A 16,365-nucleotide genomic window follows, 5' to 3' on the forward strand; every position below is an offset into this window, starting at 1 on the left:
TGAACTTGATATCAAATTTTCGCCTCCTATTTGTCTCCGCACGGTTAAAGTTACCCTCGCGGTCTATCACTGGCAAATCAAAAGTGAGACGATGACACAACCGCCCCCTCCGTACTTGCTTGTTACCACATTCCACCCGGCCACAATAAGAAACCGGCCATTATTCACCTCCGCCGACTCCGACACCGGCCACAATATGAGACCTGGCCCTTAATTGAATACAGGCCTGTATTAGAGGATGCACATTTGTTTGATTTCAATAAGATATAAATGCCACGTTACAATACTAAGCTAACTGCCAAGAACATTAGCCTTCTGAAAGCTATTTACAGTGAGGACACATGAAAACAGTATCAGACTGTTAACCCTTTTATTTTTATGGCTGTTTTATAAGCAACTGTTTACTAAAACACTCAGTAATCTCTTACCTGTTAGAAAGTGATCACTGTAAACTCCAGCATTGTCTGTGTCTCCTCCTGTTTCAAGCCGTAGGTTATACTGATTTACTTCTGCCGTCTTCTTTCAAGATGTTTTTATTTATTTTTTAAATGAAGTCCTTTGTGGCGCACTTCATTCTAGACTTGAACTAAACGTTTGTCTTTATCCCGATTATTGTGACTGAAATAACCATAGACCGCATAGAATTTTGGCATTTTAAGGCCAGGTCACCAAAGTAAATAGTGTTTTGTGCAGCACCGGCTATTTCCGAACCCCCATCTGCATTTGATGAATAGATCATAGATGTAGTTTTGGGGGGAGATGTGTACTTTTTCCAAAGTCCCTTGCACTTTTTACCAACCAAAAACTATTATATGCTATTTTAAATAGATACTGGTTGAGCACTAGGACCAAGCGGAAAACAACCACTTGTGCTGAAGCCTGTTTCCCATTAGAACCGTCCATAAGCTCATCTATTGTCTCTGCTGATACTTGCTCATGTGTGATTGGCCGTTCCTGCCACCTGTGTTTGACAGTTCTGCATTCCTGACATTGCATAAAAAGAGCCTCTAGACAGTCGTTTTATACATATTTTTTGTATATTTATTGTCCTCATGCCAGTTGTGCCCCCCCACCCCACTTCTAAAGTCAGAACTATGTCCATGATGTAGATGCAACGTCATGTGAAGCCAGTAAATCATTGTTAAGAAAACAAACACTGTTTTTCTTATTTTTGTGTAATGTTTATTTGTGTTTGAAATCAATGTGAATTTATTTTCCTAAATACAATTTTTTCACTCAAGCTAAAACTCCACAGTGAGTAACAAACATTAAGCTGTTCAATTTCTAGACCTTCTGTTTTTCTTTCCCTGATTTCTCTTCAAGGCTCTTGTTAGACTAAAACTGACCTCATCCGTCAAAAATTGTGAAATGCACGAGCAATTAAATTACACAACACTCATGATGACCTTTTTAATAATTCATAAACAAACAAAAATGCACAGGAACAGTCATGTTTTGTAGTTTTGAAGCCTTTAAAATCTCTCATCGTCTGTAATTACACTGATACTGTTTCTCATACACACCACATTTATCGCTCTTATATATAGCTATAAAAACACGTTCGACTGATTGTGAAAGACATTAAAGTCCTAAAAACAAAACTCAACAAAACAAAGCTTCAGTGGCAGCAAATGAAACAGAGACCTGTCAGAAACCTTTAGTGGTTCAACGTTCAACAGTGTGAAAAGGAAATATTGCACATAGAGAAAAGGCTTTTGGGATGACATCATCATTAATTCAAAAGAAGTTTGTCAGCGAATGAGATGAATTCAGATGTGTCTAGTGTCATCCATTTTCCTCAGCAACAGCAGCCAATGCTTTTTTTTGTCAACATGTCTGAAATAACAAAGTAATCTTCAAATAGAGTTTAGAAAGAAATCAATCAAACTGACATCATTAAATGCAAACCTGACATAAAGTGGCACGTACAATTCAAGAATTATAATTCTTCAGCTCAAGGTACATTTGGCCAACATTCCAACTTCTGAAAATTATCTCCTATTTATCCATTTTCTTTTTACCTAAAAGCAAAATTAAGAAAAAGAAACTTGCAATAGGACAGATTTTCTGTTAAGACACTGCTGTTAAATTGACACACCTCAAGTATATACAGAAGCTGACAAATCAAACAATGTTAATACATTTTTCCTATGATTTTCTTGTAAAATCATTTTTGTAGGATTTTTCAAATTTGTGGTATTTTGGCAATGAACATGGCATCACCATGGACCTGTTTGGTTTCAGGGGGGAACAAGTGAATCATTGTAAAAGTAAAGTAGTAACTGTTTTGGATGGACGTCTCCAGCAGATGATCCAGTTATCTTTTAAGGAAAACTTCAAGACCTTGTGTTTCATTTTATTTTGTTTGAGTGAGATAAAGAGTTGCTTTAATAACAGTTATTTTACTTTTTGGAACTGACATTTTTGCACAGATATTCATATAGATAGTGTGCAATTAAAAGATTTCCTGCTGAACATTTAAGGTATTTTGGGATTTTCTGTCCATAAAGAGGCTAACTTCCTCTTTTACACAGTATGATGCTCATTCCCTGAAAAGAAAAAAAAAAAAAAAAAAAAAAAAAGCCAGAACCCCTCTCACTGGATGACTGGAAGACTCCTCTATGACATATGAAGCAATCCAGAACGCAGAGTCTTAGCAGGATGCTGAAGAGGGTTCCCCCACATACACGCCTGATAGGTCACCATTAGTTGCACAAACAGCAGTAAGTAGTGAGGTTGTTATGGTTCATCGAAGCTTATCAGGGTCCTATGTAGAGCACAGTGGCTCTGTGTCCATGACATGGGACCTACACCATTGCGGTTTCATCTATATGTCAGATTATAATCCCATTAAACCATAACAGTCATTCTAACAATGGCTAAGCTTCTAGATGCATCTTAATAGGTTCCAAGAGAGTTTGGAGCTCAGGTTTGGGTTTGAACTGTGGTGAAAGAGAGAAATATGTAGGAGAGTGTTTGAAAAAAAAAATTAACGACCGATTTTCCATTGAAGGATGTCTTCCACATTTGCTGATTTCCAGTCACAATCTACTTGGCTGTGTAAGTCATGGAGACCATATTGGTTTCAATCCAGTGTGAAGGGGCATCTGTAGTTCTTATAAAATTTGTTTAACTAGTCATGTTAGTAGATCACTAATTTCCACGTCTGGGTTTTGTGAGGACTTTGTTGAATGTCCTTAAAGAGCCACAGCAGTTTTTGACACTTCCCTGTTGATTTTATGTTTTTCTTTTAGCATCTAGCAAAGGTTCCCCCACTCATCCCTACCCTTTACTATCTGTGTTCAAATCAAGTTTTAGTGGTGTCACATTTCATAGTGCTGAGGCTAAATGGTGGCCCAGAAATCTAGACGGTCAGTAGCTGTAGCAAAACGAATCTGCTCTGCAGCTCGATCTAGCCACGCTACGTTGGAGCCTCATCAGGCCCGCACTGGCTTGCCAGTGACAGCGTTCTATTGGTTTGGTGGGCCAGTCAACGAGCTCTATCGGTTTAATGGGCCAATCACAATGCTCCATTTGTTTGGTGGGCCAATCATGGCACTCTATTGGTTTGGTAGGCCAGTGACAGCACTCTATTGGTTTAGTGGGCCAATCATAGTGGTCTGCCAGTTTGAAGGGCCAATCATAGCACTATGTTGGTTTGGTGGGCCAATCAGAGAGCTCTATCGGTTTAATGGGCCAGTCACAGCGCTCCATTGGTTTGATGGGCCAATCACAGTGCTCTATCGGTTTGGTGGGCCAATCATGGCACTCTATTGGTTTGGTGGGCCAATCACAAAGCTCTTTTGGTTAGTGGGCCAATCACAGTGGTCTGTCAGTTTGTAGGGCCAATCATAGCACTCTATTGGTTTAGTGGGCCAATCACAGCACTCTATTGGTTTGATGGGCTTAGTGGGCCAATCACAGTGGTCTGTCAGTTTGTAGGGCCAATCAGAGCACTCTATTGGTTTGGTGGGCCAATCACAGTGCTCCATTGATTTGGTGGACCAATGACAGCACTCTATTGGTTTAGTGGGCCAATCACAGTGGTCTGTCAGTTTGAAGGGCCAATCATAGCACTCTATTGGTTTGGTGGGCCAATCACAGCGCTCCATTGGTTTGATTTGGTGGGATGTTACTGCAACGGAGCAAAAAAAGATGGCAATAGTTTATTTGAAACAACTTTGGATTATTTAGACTTGGACTCATTTTTAGTAAGGAGCAAATAGAGGTACTTGTCCTTTATTTCAGATTTAATTTAAATAATTGCATCTTCTCTCTATAGGTTGTGGCCAGACTACTGTACATATTTACAAACATATGATGACTTTCCAGGCTAACTAACTAACCCCACAAATTAAGATTTTTCTGGAGCTCACTTTAGAGTAGCTAAGTAACTCACAAAAAAATAATTTTATAGTCACAACAATCTGAAATGAACGTGGTTTAAGAGAAAGAGTGGCTAACTGGTAGGTTGCTGCTATGATCCCAGCTCCTGTCTACCTCTTAAGATTCATTTTAAAAAGAGATTAGATCCACCTGGTTATAGAAAGGCCCACATCCTAACATTTTGATGTCTAATTCAATATTTTGCCAGTGCATACATTTTGGTATTACATTCAGTCTTTGTCAGCAAACATTAAACATATCGGTGTTGTTATAATTTTACACATCCTGATGAAACCCATTTCACTAGCAACAATCAATGAGCTAGTTTCCTGAATACTGAAACTAGTACCCTTTATTAATTCTAACAGAAGCCTAACAAAGAACTCAAAGTTAGGGGCACAGGTATGCTTAGAAAATGGGATTAAGGTCAAGGTCACATTTATTTCTAAAGCACACGTATTATTGCTTCCGCAACCCAAAGTGCTGTACAACACAGAAGATGCAGTCACGAACAAGTATAACTAAAAACCATAAAACCATAAAAATCAGCAAGTTAGGATGAAAACAACATTACATCATACAATTATAAAATCAATAAAAATGAGAAAGAATGACTATGACAAAATAAAATCATCCCTAAATCTCTTTTGGCAATGGGTATGGCACACCATTAAAACCATTTGAACCAGTTTGGAATTAGGTACAGCAACAAAAGCTGAGATTTACAGCAATGAAATTAAAAATCTGATTTCAAGTAGAATACTATTTGAACTTTATGTAAACATGTTTTTTGATGTCCTTTTTGGGATTTAATCTTGAAAAGATGCTGAGAGAACCAATGATCATTTTCCATGACCTAAAATACATTTGGAAACAAAAAAAGATTGTTTTCTGAAGTTATATCTATAGTTTCAGGACTGATTACTGAGATGTGCATACATTAATTTTCCAAAACAATTATAGCTTTAAACTTTGAGACATTTTGAAATGAGGTACGCTCATCCAATCATCCCTCCCTTGACCGGTTTCAATCTCTTATTCTGCTGGAAAGCCTAAAGCGGTGCACAAAAAGTTGAGACAAGCCGTGACAAAAGCACAATTGTTCATTAAGAGCATATGGGATTTCATACAATAAGGCATTACTTTAATGGAAACAGCTGGACAGACATTTCACAGTTTAATTGATGCTTGACTAACAAGCAGAGTCTTGTAAATCAAGCATGACTTCATACTGATTGTTTCAGTTAGAATCAATACAAAACAGATATTCAGCCGAAGTATTCCACAACATCGAGTACCTGACATGGAGTGGTGGGGGAAAAAAGGTCAGCCGTGGACAAACAAAGCAGGGAAGCTTAAAATCAAGCAAATCCAAATGACCAACTGGTTCCATTTCACCAGCAAATGAATAAATACAGAATGAAGGAGTTACAGAACGTTGTTAAGTTTTCATACACAGTCATTCTATGCCACAAGCACAATTTGGGGAAAAAAACACAAACAGATCTCCCATATTAGATCCACATATTTGCAGACATCAGTGGAAATAATACTGATTTGGGATAGTTTTCTTATCTAGAATCAAAATTATAAATGAAAATCTATGGTCGGTTTCTTGGGAGAGAAAAGAAAGTCAAAAGGCCAGTTTTTCTAGTTAATTGCCGCTAATAATATAGCCTATTTACAATCATCTATTGTATACAACAGAAGTAGCCTGTTTTCATTTATAATCTAAGCTGATATGTCCTGGCTGTCATCAAAGAGGAGAAACTTATTTCAAACATGGGTAAAGTCATTAATTGTGCTTTTTAACCCACAAATCCACTTCATGGTTGAAATGGGACAAATTCAGGCACCGATTGAAGTGCTTACATCAGATGGAGAGTAATCCTAAAGCTATAACAAGGACTGAAAATACAAATAGTAAATATAGTTTATTCATATGTGTATGAAGTTAACACAACCCCCTTTGAGTCCCATGTTCAGTTTAAAAAAATATGTTCTTCACATCGCCAAACGTCCAACAAGAAGGATCTTTGTGTCAATGCCAAAGCCCTTTTGACGCCCTATGGGAAAATGTCTTTGCCTGGGTTGATCCTAGTTACCCAAAATCTGGATGACACTGAAGCTTGTGCTAAAAAGCATGAAACATTTTAGTTTGTTAGAGGAGATTGAACAGCTGTACAGAAACTTGCTGATATTATGAAAGTCTTTTGAATTCTGCAATGATCTAAAGAGTCTAAAGAGTCCTTCAGTTAAACAGTTACCTCATTCTTACTGGCAGTGCGGTACGTGTGGTGGTGGCCAGGAATGTACTGCAGGTGGTCCACTGTGTGTGTTCTTCGGGAAGCAAAAGCCTGCCTCTTGGATGTGGATGTTCCTCCATGATGGTTTACCATCAGCGTGTTGTAAGAGTCATTAGAGGCACTGGGTTGAGAGTGCATCTTGGTCACCTTGTGGCGGTCCATCACAGGTGTGGTGGGCAGCAACATGTCGGCGTGAGACATCGCTCGTGCCATGGCCTTCTCTCGAAACTTGTCGCGCCTCATCGCCGGGGACAGCAGCAAGGGGTCCTGGGAGTGAAGGCGGTCTGCAGAAAGTAGCTGCTCATTTGAGAGGTTCCGACTGCTTCCATACGCTGCAGCTGCCATGGCGCCGTACGACGACAAGCCATAATCTCCACGGCGTGGTGTCCTGGGAGGGGACAGTACGTGGTCTTGGGACATGGCCCTCTGGACCCGTCGAGGACGTTGCCGCTGCTGGTGTTGCTGGTGCTGCTGGGCTTCAGCATTCAGCTTCACCATGTGAGTATGACCCCGACCTCCAAAGTCAGCATGATGATGCTTCCTCGGGTAATAGTCATCAATGTCTTTCTCACCTGTTCGGTCAGAAGAAAAAGTTTATTAGAGATAAAAAGTCCCTGTTTGTGACAGGCAGTCTTACTTTAAAAAAGTAATCAGTTATAGTTACAAATGACTTTTCACAAAAAGTAATTGCGTTAGCAATTCTGTTTTTATCACATTGTAAAAGTATGTAGGTACTTAGCAAAGTAACTGTGACATTATTTTTATGATGTTATTTTTATGTTCTTTAATGCAGCTACGTTCTATAATGTCTGTATTATCAAAATTTGTTTATAGCTGAATGATTCTTACTACAGTAGTCCCTCGGTATAATGCGGGTCGCCATTCGTGGCTTCGCTGTTTTGCAGATTTTTTTTCCATCGTTACCAGTTCAGTGGTCTAGTGGTAGAGTGTCCGCCCTGAGACTGGGAGATCAGGGTTCGATTCCTGGTCGGGTCATACCAAAAACTTTGAAAAAATGGGACCCAATGCCTCCCTGCTTGACACTCAGCTAGGGCTGCTCGATTATGGCAAAAATAATAATCACGATTATGGTGTCTGAAATTGAGATCACGATTATTTAGGACGATTTTTCTATTTATGCTGATTTTATTTGTTTTTATTCAGTCATAAAATTGCTCAGGGCACAATCAGGACAAAAATAAATAAGAAACAAGATGATCACTAAAATAACTCCTGATTCCCAGTATAAAAAGACCAATATACTTATAGCTCATAGTTTATGACCCAAGGGCTATAGACCTTGGTTTAACTCATTTAAGTCTAACCAGTACAGACCCAAATACCAATATCTTGCAAATACTGACAGCAAGAATTATACAGTGGCATTTATAACAAATAAATGCAAACAAATTGATGTTCACAAAATGTTGTATAACATTTATTGAGTCGTGTCAAGGTGCTGTAGGAGAGTGCACTAGCACCGTGTCCTCAGAGAGATTAGTTATTATTTATCAGCGTGAGGAACTTATTTATACCTTATTTATAAACTATTTATTTACAAGTCATCCATCAGTTAATGTAATAATTGTCCCAACCACAGCTGCACCCCCCACCCCCCAACCCAGTCTCACAGCAATCAGGGGCAAGCTGCACGTGTGTTTAGCGCGCCGCACGCGCACATTTAGCCATTTTTAGCGGCTCAGGAGTCCGCAGGTGCGGTGTGTGTGTCACTCACTCTGGTTACTCCAACAAGGAGCTGGCTCAGAGAGCTGTTTCTTTAGCGACTGACACATCACTACATCATTCCCTTTCCTAATGTCCTGAAGAACGGTCCGGAGCGCAGGCGGAGTGTTTAGCTAACCTGCAGGAAATGTCGACGACAGTTATCCAGAAAGTAGCTAAGGGTTACCAGAGATGTTTCTGAGATGTTCGCTACGTACTTTTAAGATTTAAAAAGTCAAGAAGGGGGTCTGAAAAACTGCTAGAAATAACGTCAAAGTCGCCAAGTTGGCAACACAGTAGGAGGAGCGCTTCATTTGCAACTCAGGGCAGCACAAGTGGGAGGAGCAAATAATTGGCTTGTTTTGTTTTTTATAATCGTTCAAAACTCAGATCGTAATCGTGATTAAAATTTGATTAATTGAGCAGCCCTACACTCAGCATTAAGGGGGTTGGATTGGGGGGTTAAACCACCAAATGGTTCCCGAGCGCGGCTGTGTCTGCAGCTCACCGCTCCCCCAGGGGATGGGTCAAATGCGGAGAACAAATTTTGCACACACATCAGTGTGTGTGACAACTAATGGGACTTTAACTTTAAATAAAAGGCGGAAAAAAAATGGACATTAACGAAAATCCAATCAGAAAACGGAAAAGACAGATGATTGGAAAAAAGAAACAATCAGCATTTGGGAGAGGCGGGGCTAGAGGAAAGAACCAATCAGAGTCCAGAGCCGGACACTGTTTGAACAAGCTAGCGGTAACCATATGTGCCGGTAAAAGTTAAACAACCTATGTCTAAAACGAGAGAATGTCTGCGGCTGAGAGGAAAAACCATTAAATGTGACCATCTGAAACGTCTTTGCTTGGTGAGCACACATCCTGGGTCTCTCCTGGTCTAAAGGTTACAGAGGTAGCAGCGCAGGGGCAGGAGACGAGTGGAATGTGGGCCCCGAACCGAACGCACAGCGTTCTGCATCTGGTTGTTTCATTGTTCTGCTACGGCCATAATATAATCAGCGTTCACTGTTCTAGTGGTGTTTTTGTGAGAAAAAAAATTCAGGCAGCCCAAAACAGGATTCAGGTAGCTCATTTTGATAAATTAACCCAGGGGTCGGCAACCTGTTCCCATCAAAGAGCCATTGTTACCCATTTCCCACAGTAAAGAAAACACTGGGAGCCACAGCAGCCGCGGCGTTGTGGGCGGGGCCTACCCTCAGACAGCAGAGAGCTGCTTTAACCAATCACAACAGGTGACAGCAGCCAGTACCAGTCGCTCGTGTACGTCAAAGTTATCTTTCATAAGAAGATAATCAATAAAACGATTTATATAAAGTGGATCCAGAAGTTGTAGCCCGTCTCTGCCTACAATATTTAGATATTTTTCACCCTGTTGGTGGTTTTACTGAGCAGGTGCCACTTTTGTCATACGTTTCTTTTTAAAACATGTTTAGACTGTTCAGAATACAAATCCAGGCTCTGTCACGTTTGATTGTTGTAATTAAACTTTGTAGGTGGGGAAGGTCAGAAAAGGATCCGATCATTTTGTTTTTCCCTCATTTACAGTGACAGAGACAACGGTGCAGTGCTCCTGGCTCTGGTGTTGATCAAGTTAAATTATATCTCTTTGCAACAATTTTCACAAGAAAACAAAACAGTTAAAAGCAGGGCTTGTGTTGACCGGACAGTTCCCGTATTTGACCGTTTATTTTGACGAAGAAAGAATAGAAAGAATTACCCCGACGCATGCAGACGAACTGACATTTTATTCATTACGCACATCGCAGATGTAGCTAAATCACTCAAGAAAAGATTTCCATCTGAACATCTGAGCTGGACACTGCTCAGCGCAGCTCCCTGTCAGCGTGTACTACATAAGGTCCACAGCGAGCTGAAGATGTGGAGAGGGGCTTGGAGCGCGTTGCAGAACCAGAGCGCATGCGGGAAGGTTCCTCCGACTGAAGCGAGTGTTTTCCAAACCCTGTCGCTCAGAGAGACTTGTCACTTAGAAAATGTTCCCTGATGATGAAACTTTGGCTGAATAGCGCTTGTTCCTGTCTCCAATGTGGCGACACATCCAGGAGCCGTCTGAGGAGAATCCCAGAATCTCACATCCTCTTCAGCTCAGAAAGCGCCTATGATTACGCACAAGCGTGACGCCTCAACCCGGTCTCACAGTAAGACCGGGTTGGACCTGTTCAGGTTTACGCAGACAATCTTTACATTTAGAATTGGCATACAGATATGAAATTAATGCAGTAAAATATAAAGCATTTTATTTAAATATCCAGTCATTATTTTACAAGCACAGAGAGCCGCATCAGATGGATGGAAGAGCCGCCTGCGGCTCCAGAGCCGTGGGTTGCCGACCCCTGTCATAAAGGATGCGTACTGATGAAAACTAATTATTCCTTAGCCTTGATCATTCCTCTTGGGGAATTTTCTTGTAACAATGATTTTGAAATTTCAGCGATTTCATAAAATATCCCTGAGTTTTAACTCTGGATTGGTCATCCATATTCATCTAGAAACCTGCCTCAGCCACAAGGAGATTTCTCATGAGCATAAACCCACATGGACCTTCATGTTTATGTTTATGTTTATGTATTTAGCAGACGCTTTTGTCCAAAGCGACTTACAAGTGATAATCGGCATATTGTCCTTGAGGCTAACAACAACAATAACAACAACAACATTGACATCAGTCATGGAGAGTAGGGAACAAGGAGTGGACAGTAGAGAGGGGGGGACGGGTGCAGGCAAGGTGTTAGTTAAGAAGATGCTCTCTGAAGAGCAGGGTCTTGAGGAGTTTCTTGAAAATTCAAAAGGAAGCTGCAGTTCAACCCCTTAAAGGCCTAGTGCACTAAGAAATCATTTATACTTGTTATTTTTGAGATATTATCGGGCATTCTGAGTTTGACATGTAGGCTAAGCAAGAAAATAGACAGATTATATTTTGCATTAAACAGAAAATAGACGGGGAAACGTTCTGATTCATAAAGCTCAATTACACGTCCCATTGAATTCATAGACTCTTGGCTCATGATGAGGAAAGCTGTCTTTGATTTAGCATCCGGGAAGGAGCAGAGAACATCTCGGCTAGAAGCTAACTGTTAGCATTAGCAGCTCCAAACAAACAGAACGTGTGTTTTTTAATTTCACTTTCTCTTGTTCTTCATCTTACACAGAGTTACAAGGGTTTGTTGTTACCTTTGCTGACATGGTTCGATGTTTCACTTCTGCTTTGTCAGAACAACCGCCGGATGTTAGTGGTGTCACTTCCTTTTTGTGTTATATGTTGAGATAAAACATCAGTGTTGCAAAGCTAACAGAGTCAGTGGTAGAGTTGTGTTGTTAGCCAATCAGATGTCAAAATATTGGGACATAAGAGTCCAAATCCTGCCATCTGAAGCTCTCCTCTTATGTGGCAATTTTCTAGTTCCTGAAACTGGTGCATTGTAGCTTTTTTCCCCAGGGTACAAGGCCTACTTCCTACTAGAGCCCACTGCAAGTGTATTGATTAAGCAAGTGTTTCACACCTCTCTTGTGTATTTTGCTGCAAACTGCATTACTGATGCATATAATAACGAGGCAACACATTAAAACGAGCTTATGTACATATAAATTTATGCACCACACATGCAACACATGCTGCACTGGTGGTGTGAAGCATAACAATGTTTGGGAAGCCAGAAGTGATGAGCTGCTGTGGAATGGAAAGTTGTTGATCAGCAAACTGCAAGGTTGCTCTCAGAACAGACTTCTGAGTTTGATTCTCATCCTTCTTATTATCCCAATACACTCATCAGTCTATTTACTGAGTACTGAATACTATTCATATTAAAAACAAAGTGTTTGCCACAAAAAACACATTAGGAAATTACTTTGTAGTATGGGGTTACAGCTGAAAATGTACTATTTTGTGATCAATAAATAAAGGATCGAGACACAGGATTTGGTGTTTGCTTTATCTTTGTATGACTGAGAAAACAGAATCATGGTCCGAAGAGCAACAGAGGTGGTAATGTACAGTAAGCTAGTGAATTTTTGTATCAGTTGTGTTTCCATTTACAATCAAAAAAACAAAGAATGCAGTCAGCAGTCAAATAACAGTCAGCAAAAGTATTTGTTCCTTTTAACATTTCCACGGTTTTCCACATTACAACTCTGAACTTGAATGTATTTTGGGATTCCGCATGAAATACGTCTAGAACGTAATATGCTTGGAGTGCAAATAAAAATCTTAAAACTGCCAGGCATTTGTATTTAGCCCCCTTCATTTATTTTTTTTCTGGCCAACTTTCACTACAATTACAGCTGAAAGTCTTTCAGGATGTATCTCTACCGAGGGGGAACCCCAGGCTCCCACACCTGAAGCCAACACCGAAATGACTACAAATGCGGTTCCACCCTCATCCACTAGGAGTTCGCACCAGAAAGGAGCAAGTTACCATTGACTCCCATGTTAAAAATGGCAACCTCACAGCAGAAATAACAAAACATCTTAGGTTTAATAGATCTAGTTTACATTAGTTTCATTACAACTTTGAGGGGCAGATTTTTTGTGGCTCTTCCATTAATGTGTAATTAAATGCTTGAACTTATCAGTAATTCAGTTTGATTGGCAGGCAGCATGAGCGTCAGAGCTAGCGCTAGCTAATAAACTCTAACAACTGGGGAGGAGCACAGCATGGCCCGGGTACCTGGCTCCGTTCGTTACAGTCTGAGGCTGTGGTTTTCGCTTGTGGAGCTCTCTGAGGGAGACCATTGAAACACCACAGCTCAGTGAACTGATGCGTGCTTCACTTTAGAGTTGCTCAACCGCATGTTTCTGACTAAAAATACCTGCAAACCTCCATTAGCTTAACTTACTTTCTCAGTGGCCTGATGGTTTGAGTGCCTGCCCTGAGACTGGGAGATTTGGTTCAAATCTCAGTTGGGTCATACCAAAGACAAAAAAGGGCACCCAATGCATCCCTGCTTGACACTCAATGTTTGAGTGAAACTGCATACTGGACTTGTTACTATCTTCTGACAATAACTTTCTTTTTACCCAAATTTTAAACCAGGTTTGTGGATTATGTTTATGTTTATGTATTTAGCAGACGCTTTTGTCCAAAGCGACTTACAAGTGATAATTGGCATGTTGCACTTGAAGCTAACAACAACAATAACAACAACAACAACAACTTGACATCAGTCATGGAAAGGAGGGAACAAGGAGTGGACGGTAGAGAGGGGGGACGGGTGCAGGGAGGGTGCTAGTTAAGAAGATGCTCTCTGAAGAGCAGGGTCTTCAGGAGTTTCTTGAAAATTGAAAAGGAAGCCACAGTTCTGGTAGTGCTTGGAAGGTCATTCCACATTTGTGGAACGATGCATGAGAAGAGTCTGGATTGTCCTGAGTGTGGTGTAGGCACTGCTAGCCGACGATCCTTTGATGACCGGAGCAGCCGGGCTGAGACGTAAGCCTTTGCAAGAGGATTCAGGTAGATGGGAGCCGTACCATCTCAGACTTTGTATGCTAGTGGTAGCCATTTGAATTTGATGCGTGCTGCTAGCGGTAGCCAGTGGAGCTCAATGAACAGAGGGGTGACGTGTGCTCTTTTTGGCTGATTGAAGACCAGATGCACCGCTGCGTTCTGGACCATTTGAAGAGGTTTCACAGTCCAGGCTGGAAGACCAGTTAGAAGGGCGTTGCAGTAATCGAGGCGGGAGATGACAGTAGATTGCACCAGGAGCTGGGTGGCATGTTGTGTTAGGTATGGTCTGATCTTTCGTATGTTATACAGCGCAAAGCGGCATGAACGAGCAACAGAGGCAACATGATCTTTAAAGGTCAGGTGTTCATCAATCACAACACCCAGATTTCCAACTGCTATCGATTACACGATGAATAGTTGTTCCGTAGACGACTCCTTTGATGTGGATTTGTCCAGCCTCTCTAGAGTCAACCATACGCCTGTCTGCTGTCTGATTAATGCTCTCCTTACTTGGTCTGCCGTTAAAGGGGTTGTCCCTTGATATTGGTTGGTTTATCGCCGTATCAAACCCTTTCCATTTTCAAATAATCGATTGAACAGAGATTGCTGAGAGGTCCTACCTCAAGTGGAGGAGTTTAAGTATCTCGGGGTCTTGTTCACGAGTGAGGGTAGGAGGGATCGGGAGATCGACAGGCGGATTGGTTCGGCGTCTGCAGTGATGCGGACGCTGAGCCGATCTGTCATGGGGAAGAGGGAGCTGAGCCAGAAAGCCAGGCTCTCGATTTACCGGTCGATCTACGTCCCAATCCTCACCTATGGTCATGAGCTTTGGGTAATGACCGAAAGAACGAGATTGCGGATACAAGCGGCCGAAATAAGTTTCCTCCGTAGGGTGGCCGGGCTCAGCCTTAGAGATAGGGTGAGGAGCTCGGACATTCGGGAGGGACTCGGAGTAGAACCGCTGCTTCTCCGGATCGAAAGGAGCCAGTTGAGGTGGTTTGGGCATCTGGTCAGGATGCCTCCTGGACGCCTCCCCGGGGAGGTGTTTCGGGCATGTCCTGCCGGCAGAAGGCCCCCGGGTCGACCCAGGACACGTTGGAGAGGTTACATCTCCAATCTGGTCCGGGAACGCCTTGGGGTCCTGCCGGAGGAGCTGGTGGACAAGGCCGGGGAGAGGACGGCCTGGAGCTCCCTAGTTGGGATGCTGCCCCCGCGACCCGGACCCGGATAAGCGGAGGAAGACGAGACGAGAGATGATTGAACAGTGGTACAGAGATGTTCAAAGCTTGGGAAATGCTTTTACAACACAACCCTCCTTCAAACTTCTCCACAGCTGTATCCCATTGACCTGTCTGGTAAATCCCATCTTCTTCTTCATACTGTTTGCTCACTGATGTCTGACACACAACGGAAGCTTGTTCTGAAGCAGAACAGCTTGACATTGAAACACACACAGGTGAACTCTACGTACTAACTAAATAATTTCTGAAGGTCAGAATAAATATGCACAGCACATGTTCTGTCTGTATAGTGGTCCAGCTGGTTGCAGGGTTATTGTCATTAGCAAAACCTAACAAAATAACAAAAACTAGAATGTAAAAATGTTTTTGTTATATTAAAATATAAAACTGAAACTAACTGAAACTGTAACGAGCGTTAACAAAACAAAAACTAACTGAAGTTATAGAAAAAGCTAGCTTAGTTGTTGTGTTTATGTCTTATTTGTGATTTCCGGTTGCTTTTGTATTTATTTATTTATTTATTTTGCTGTGTGCGTGCCACAACAGAGCTCATCAGTCAACGTCGAGCGTCATGTCTGCAAGAGTTGGGAGGAAGCAACAGAGTCCATTTTGGGACTACTTTGAATACGACTGTGTTTTAGATAAAAGCAGGAGGCGTAGAAGGAGGTCAGAGGTGTGGGGCATTTCTTAGGAGAACAACTCTACAAATCTATAAGCTCACACAAGACGGCTGACCTAGCCTACATCAAGAAGGTGAAGGAGCATGTGTCCTCCTCCGCCTCAGGATCAGACGGCAACACCAAGCAAAGCAAAGCTCATGTTAAAATTTATGACAGGAGTTAAGAGCTCGCCCCGTAATCGGAAGGTTGTAGGTTCGCGCCCCGCTTAGTCTGTCGCTGTTGTTGTGTCCTTGGGCAAGACACTTAACCCCCCTTGCCTGCTGGTGGTGGTCGGAGAGACTGGTTGTGCATGTGCTCGGCAGCCTTGTCTCTGTCAGTGTGCCACAGGGCAGCTGTGGCTACACTGTAGCTCATCCCCACCAGCGTGTGTGAATGTGTGTGTGAATGGGTGAATGATTGTGTTGTAAAGCACTTTGGGGGATCCAGGACTCTACAAGGGGCTATATCAAACACAGCATTCTGGAATGCATGGCAGCTCACCTGTTAATAAATTCTTGATAAAACATGATGATTTTCTGGGATATCGTTACAACAATTCCGATTATTTTATTCATTC

The 16,365-nt window shown here is 41.8% G+C and overlaps 1 protein-coding gene across 3 annotated transcripts in view; it reads right to left on the minus strand.

The window, feature by feature from the left end:
• Positions 1–1,396: 1,396 nt before the first annotated feature.
• Positions 1,397–16,365, minus strand: part of LOC107396886 (protein shisa-6) — a 178,896-nt gene continuing 163,927 nt past the window's right edge. For all 3 annotated transcript variants that reach the window (XM_070551514.1, XM_054734109.2, XM_054734107.2), the window contains one exon: positions 1,397–7,264. In XM_070551514.1, the coding sequence (XP_070407615.1) occupies positions 6,642–7,264 (623 nt within the window). In that variant the 3' untranslated portion in view covers positions 1,397–6,641. The remainder of the gene's footprint in view (positions 7,265–16,365) is intronic.

This window comes from Nothobranchius furzeri, chromosome 5 (genome assembly GCF_043380555.1).
Source record: "Nothobranchius furzeri strain GRZ-AD chromosome 5, NfurGRZ-RIMD1, whole genome shotgun sequence".
NCBI classification, from domain to species: domain Eukaryota; kingdom Metazoa; phylum Chordata; class Actinopteri; order Cyprinodontiformes; family Nothobranchiidae; genus Nothobranchius; species Nothobranchius furzeri.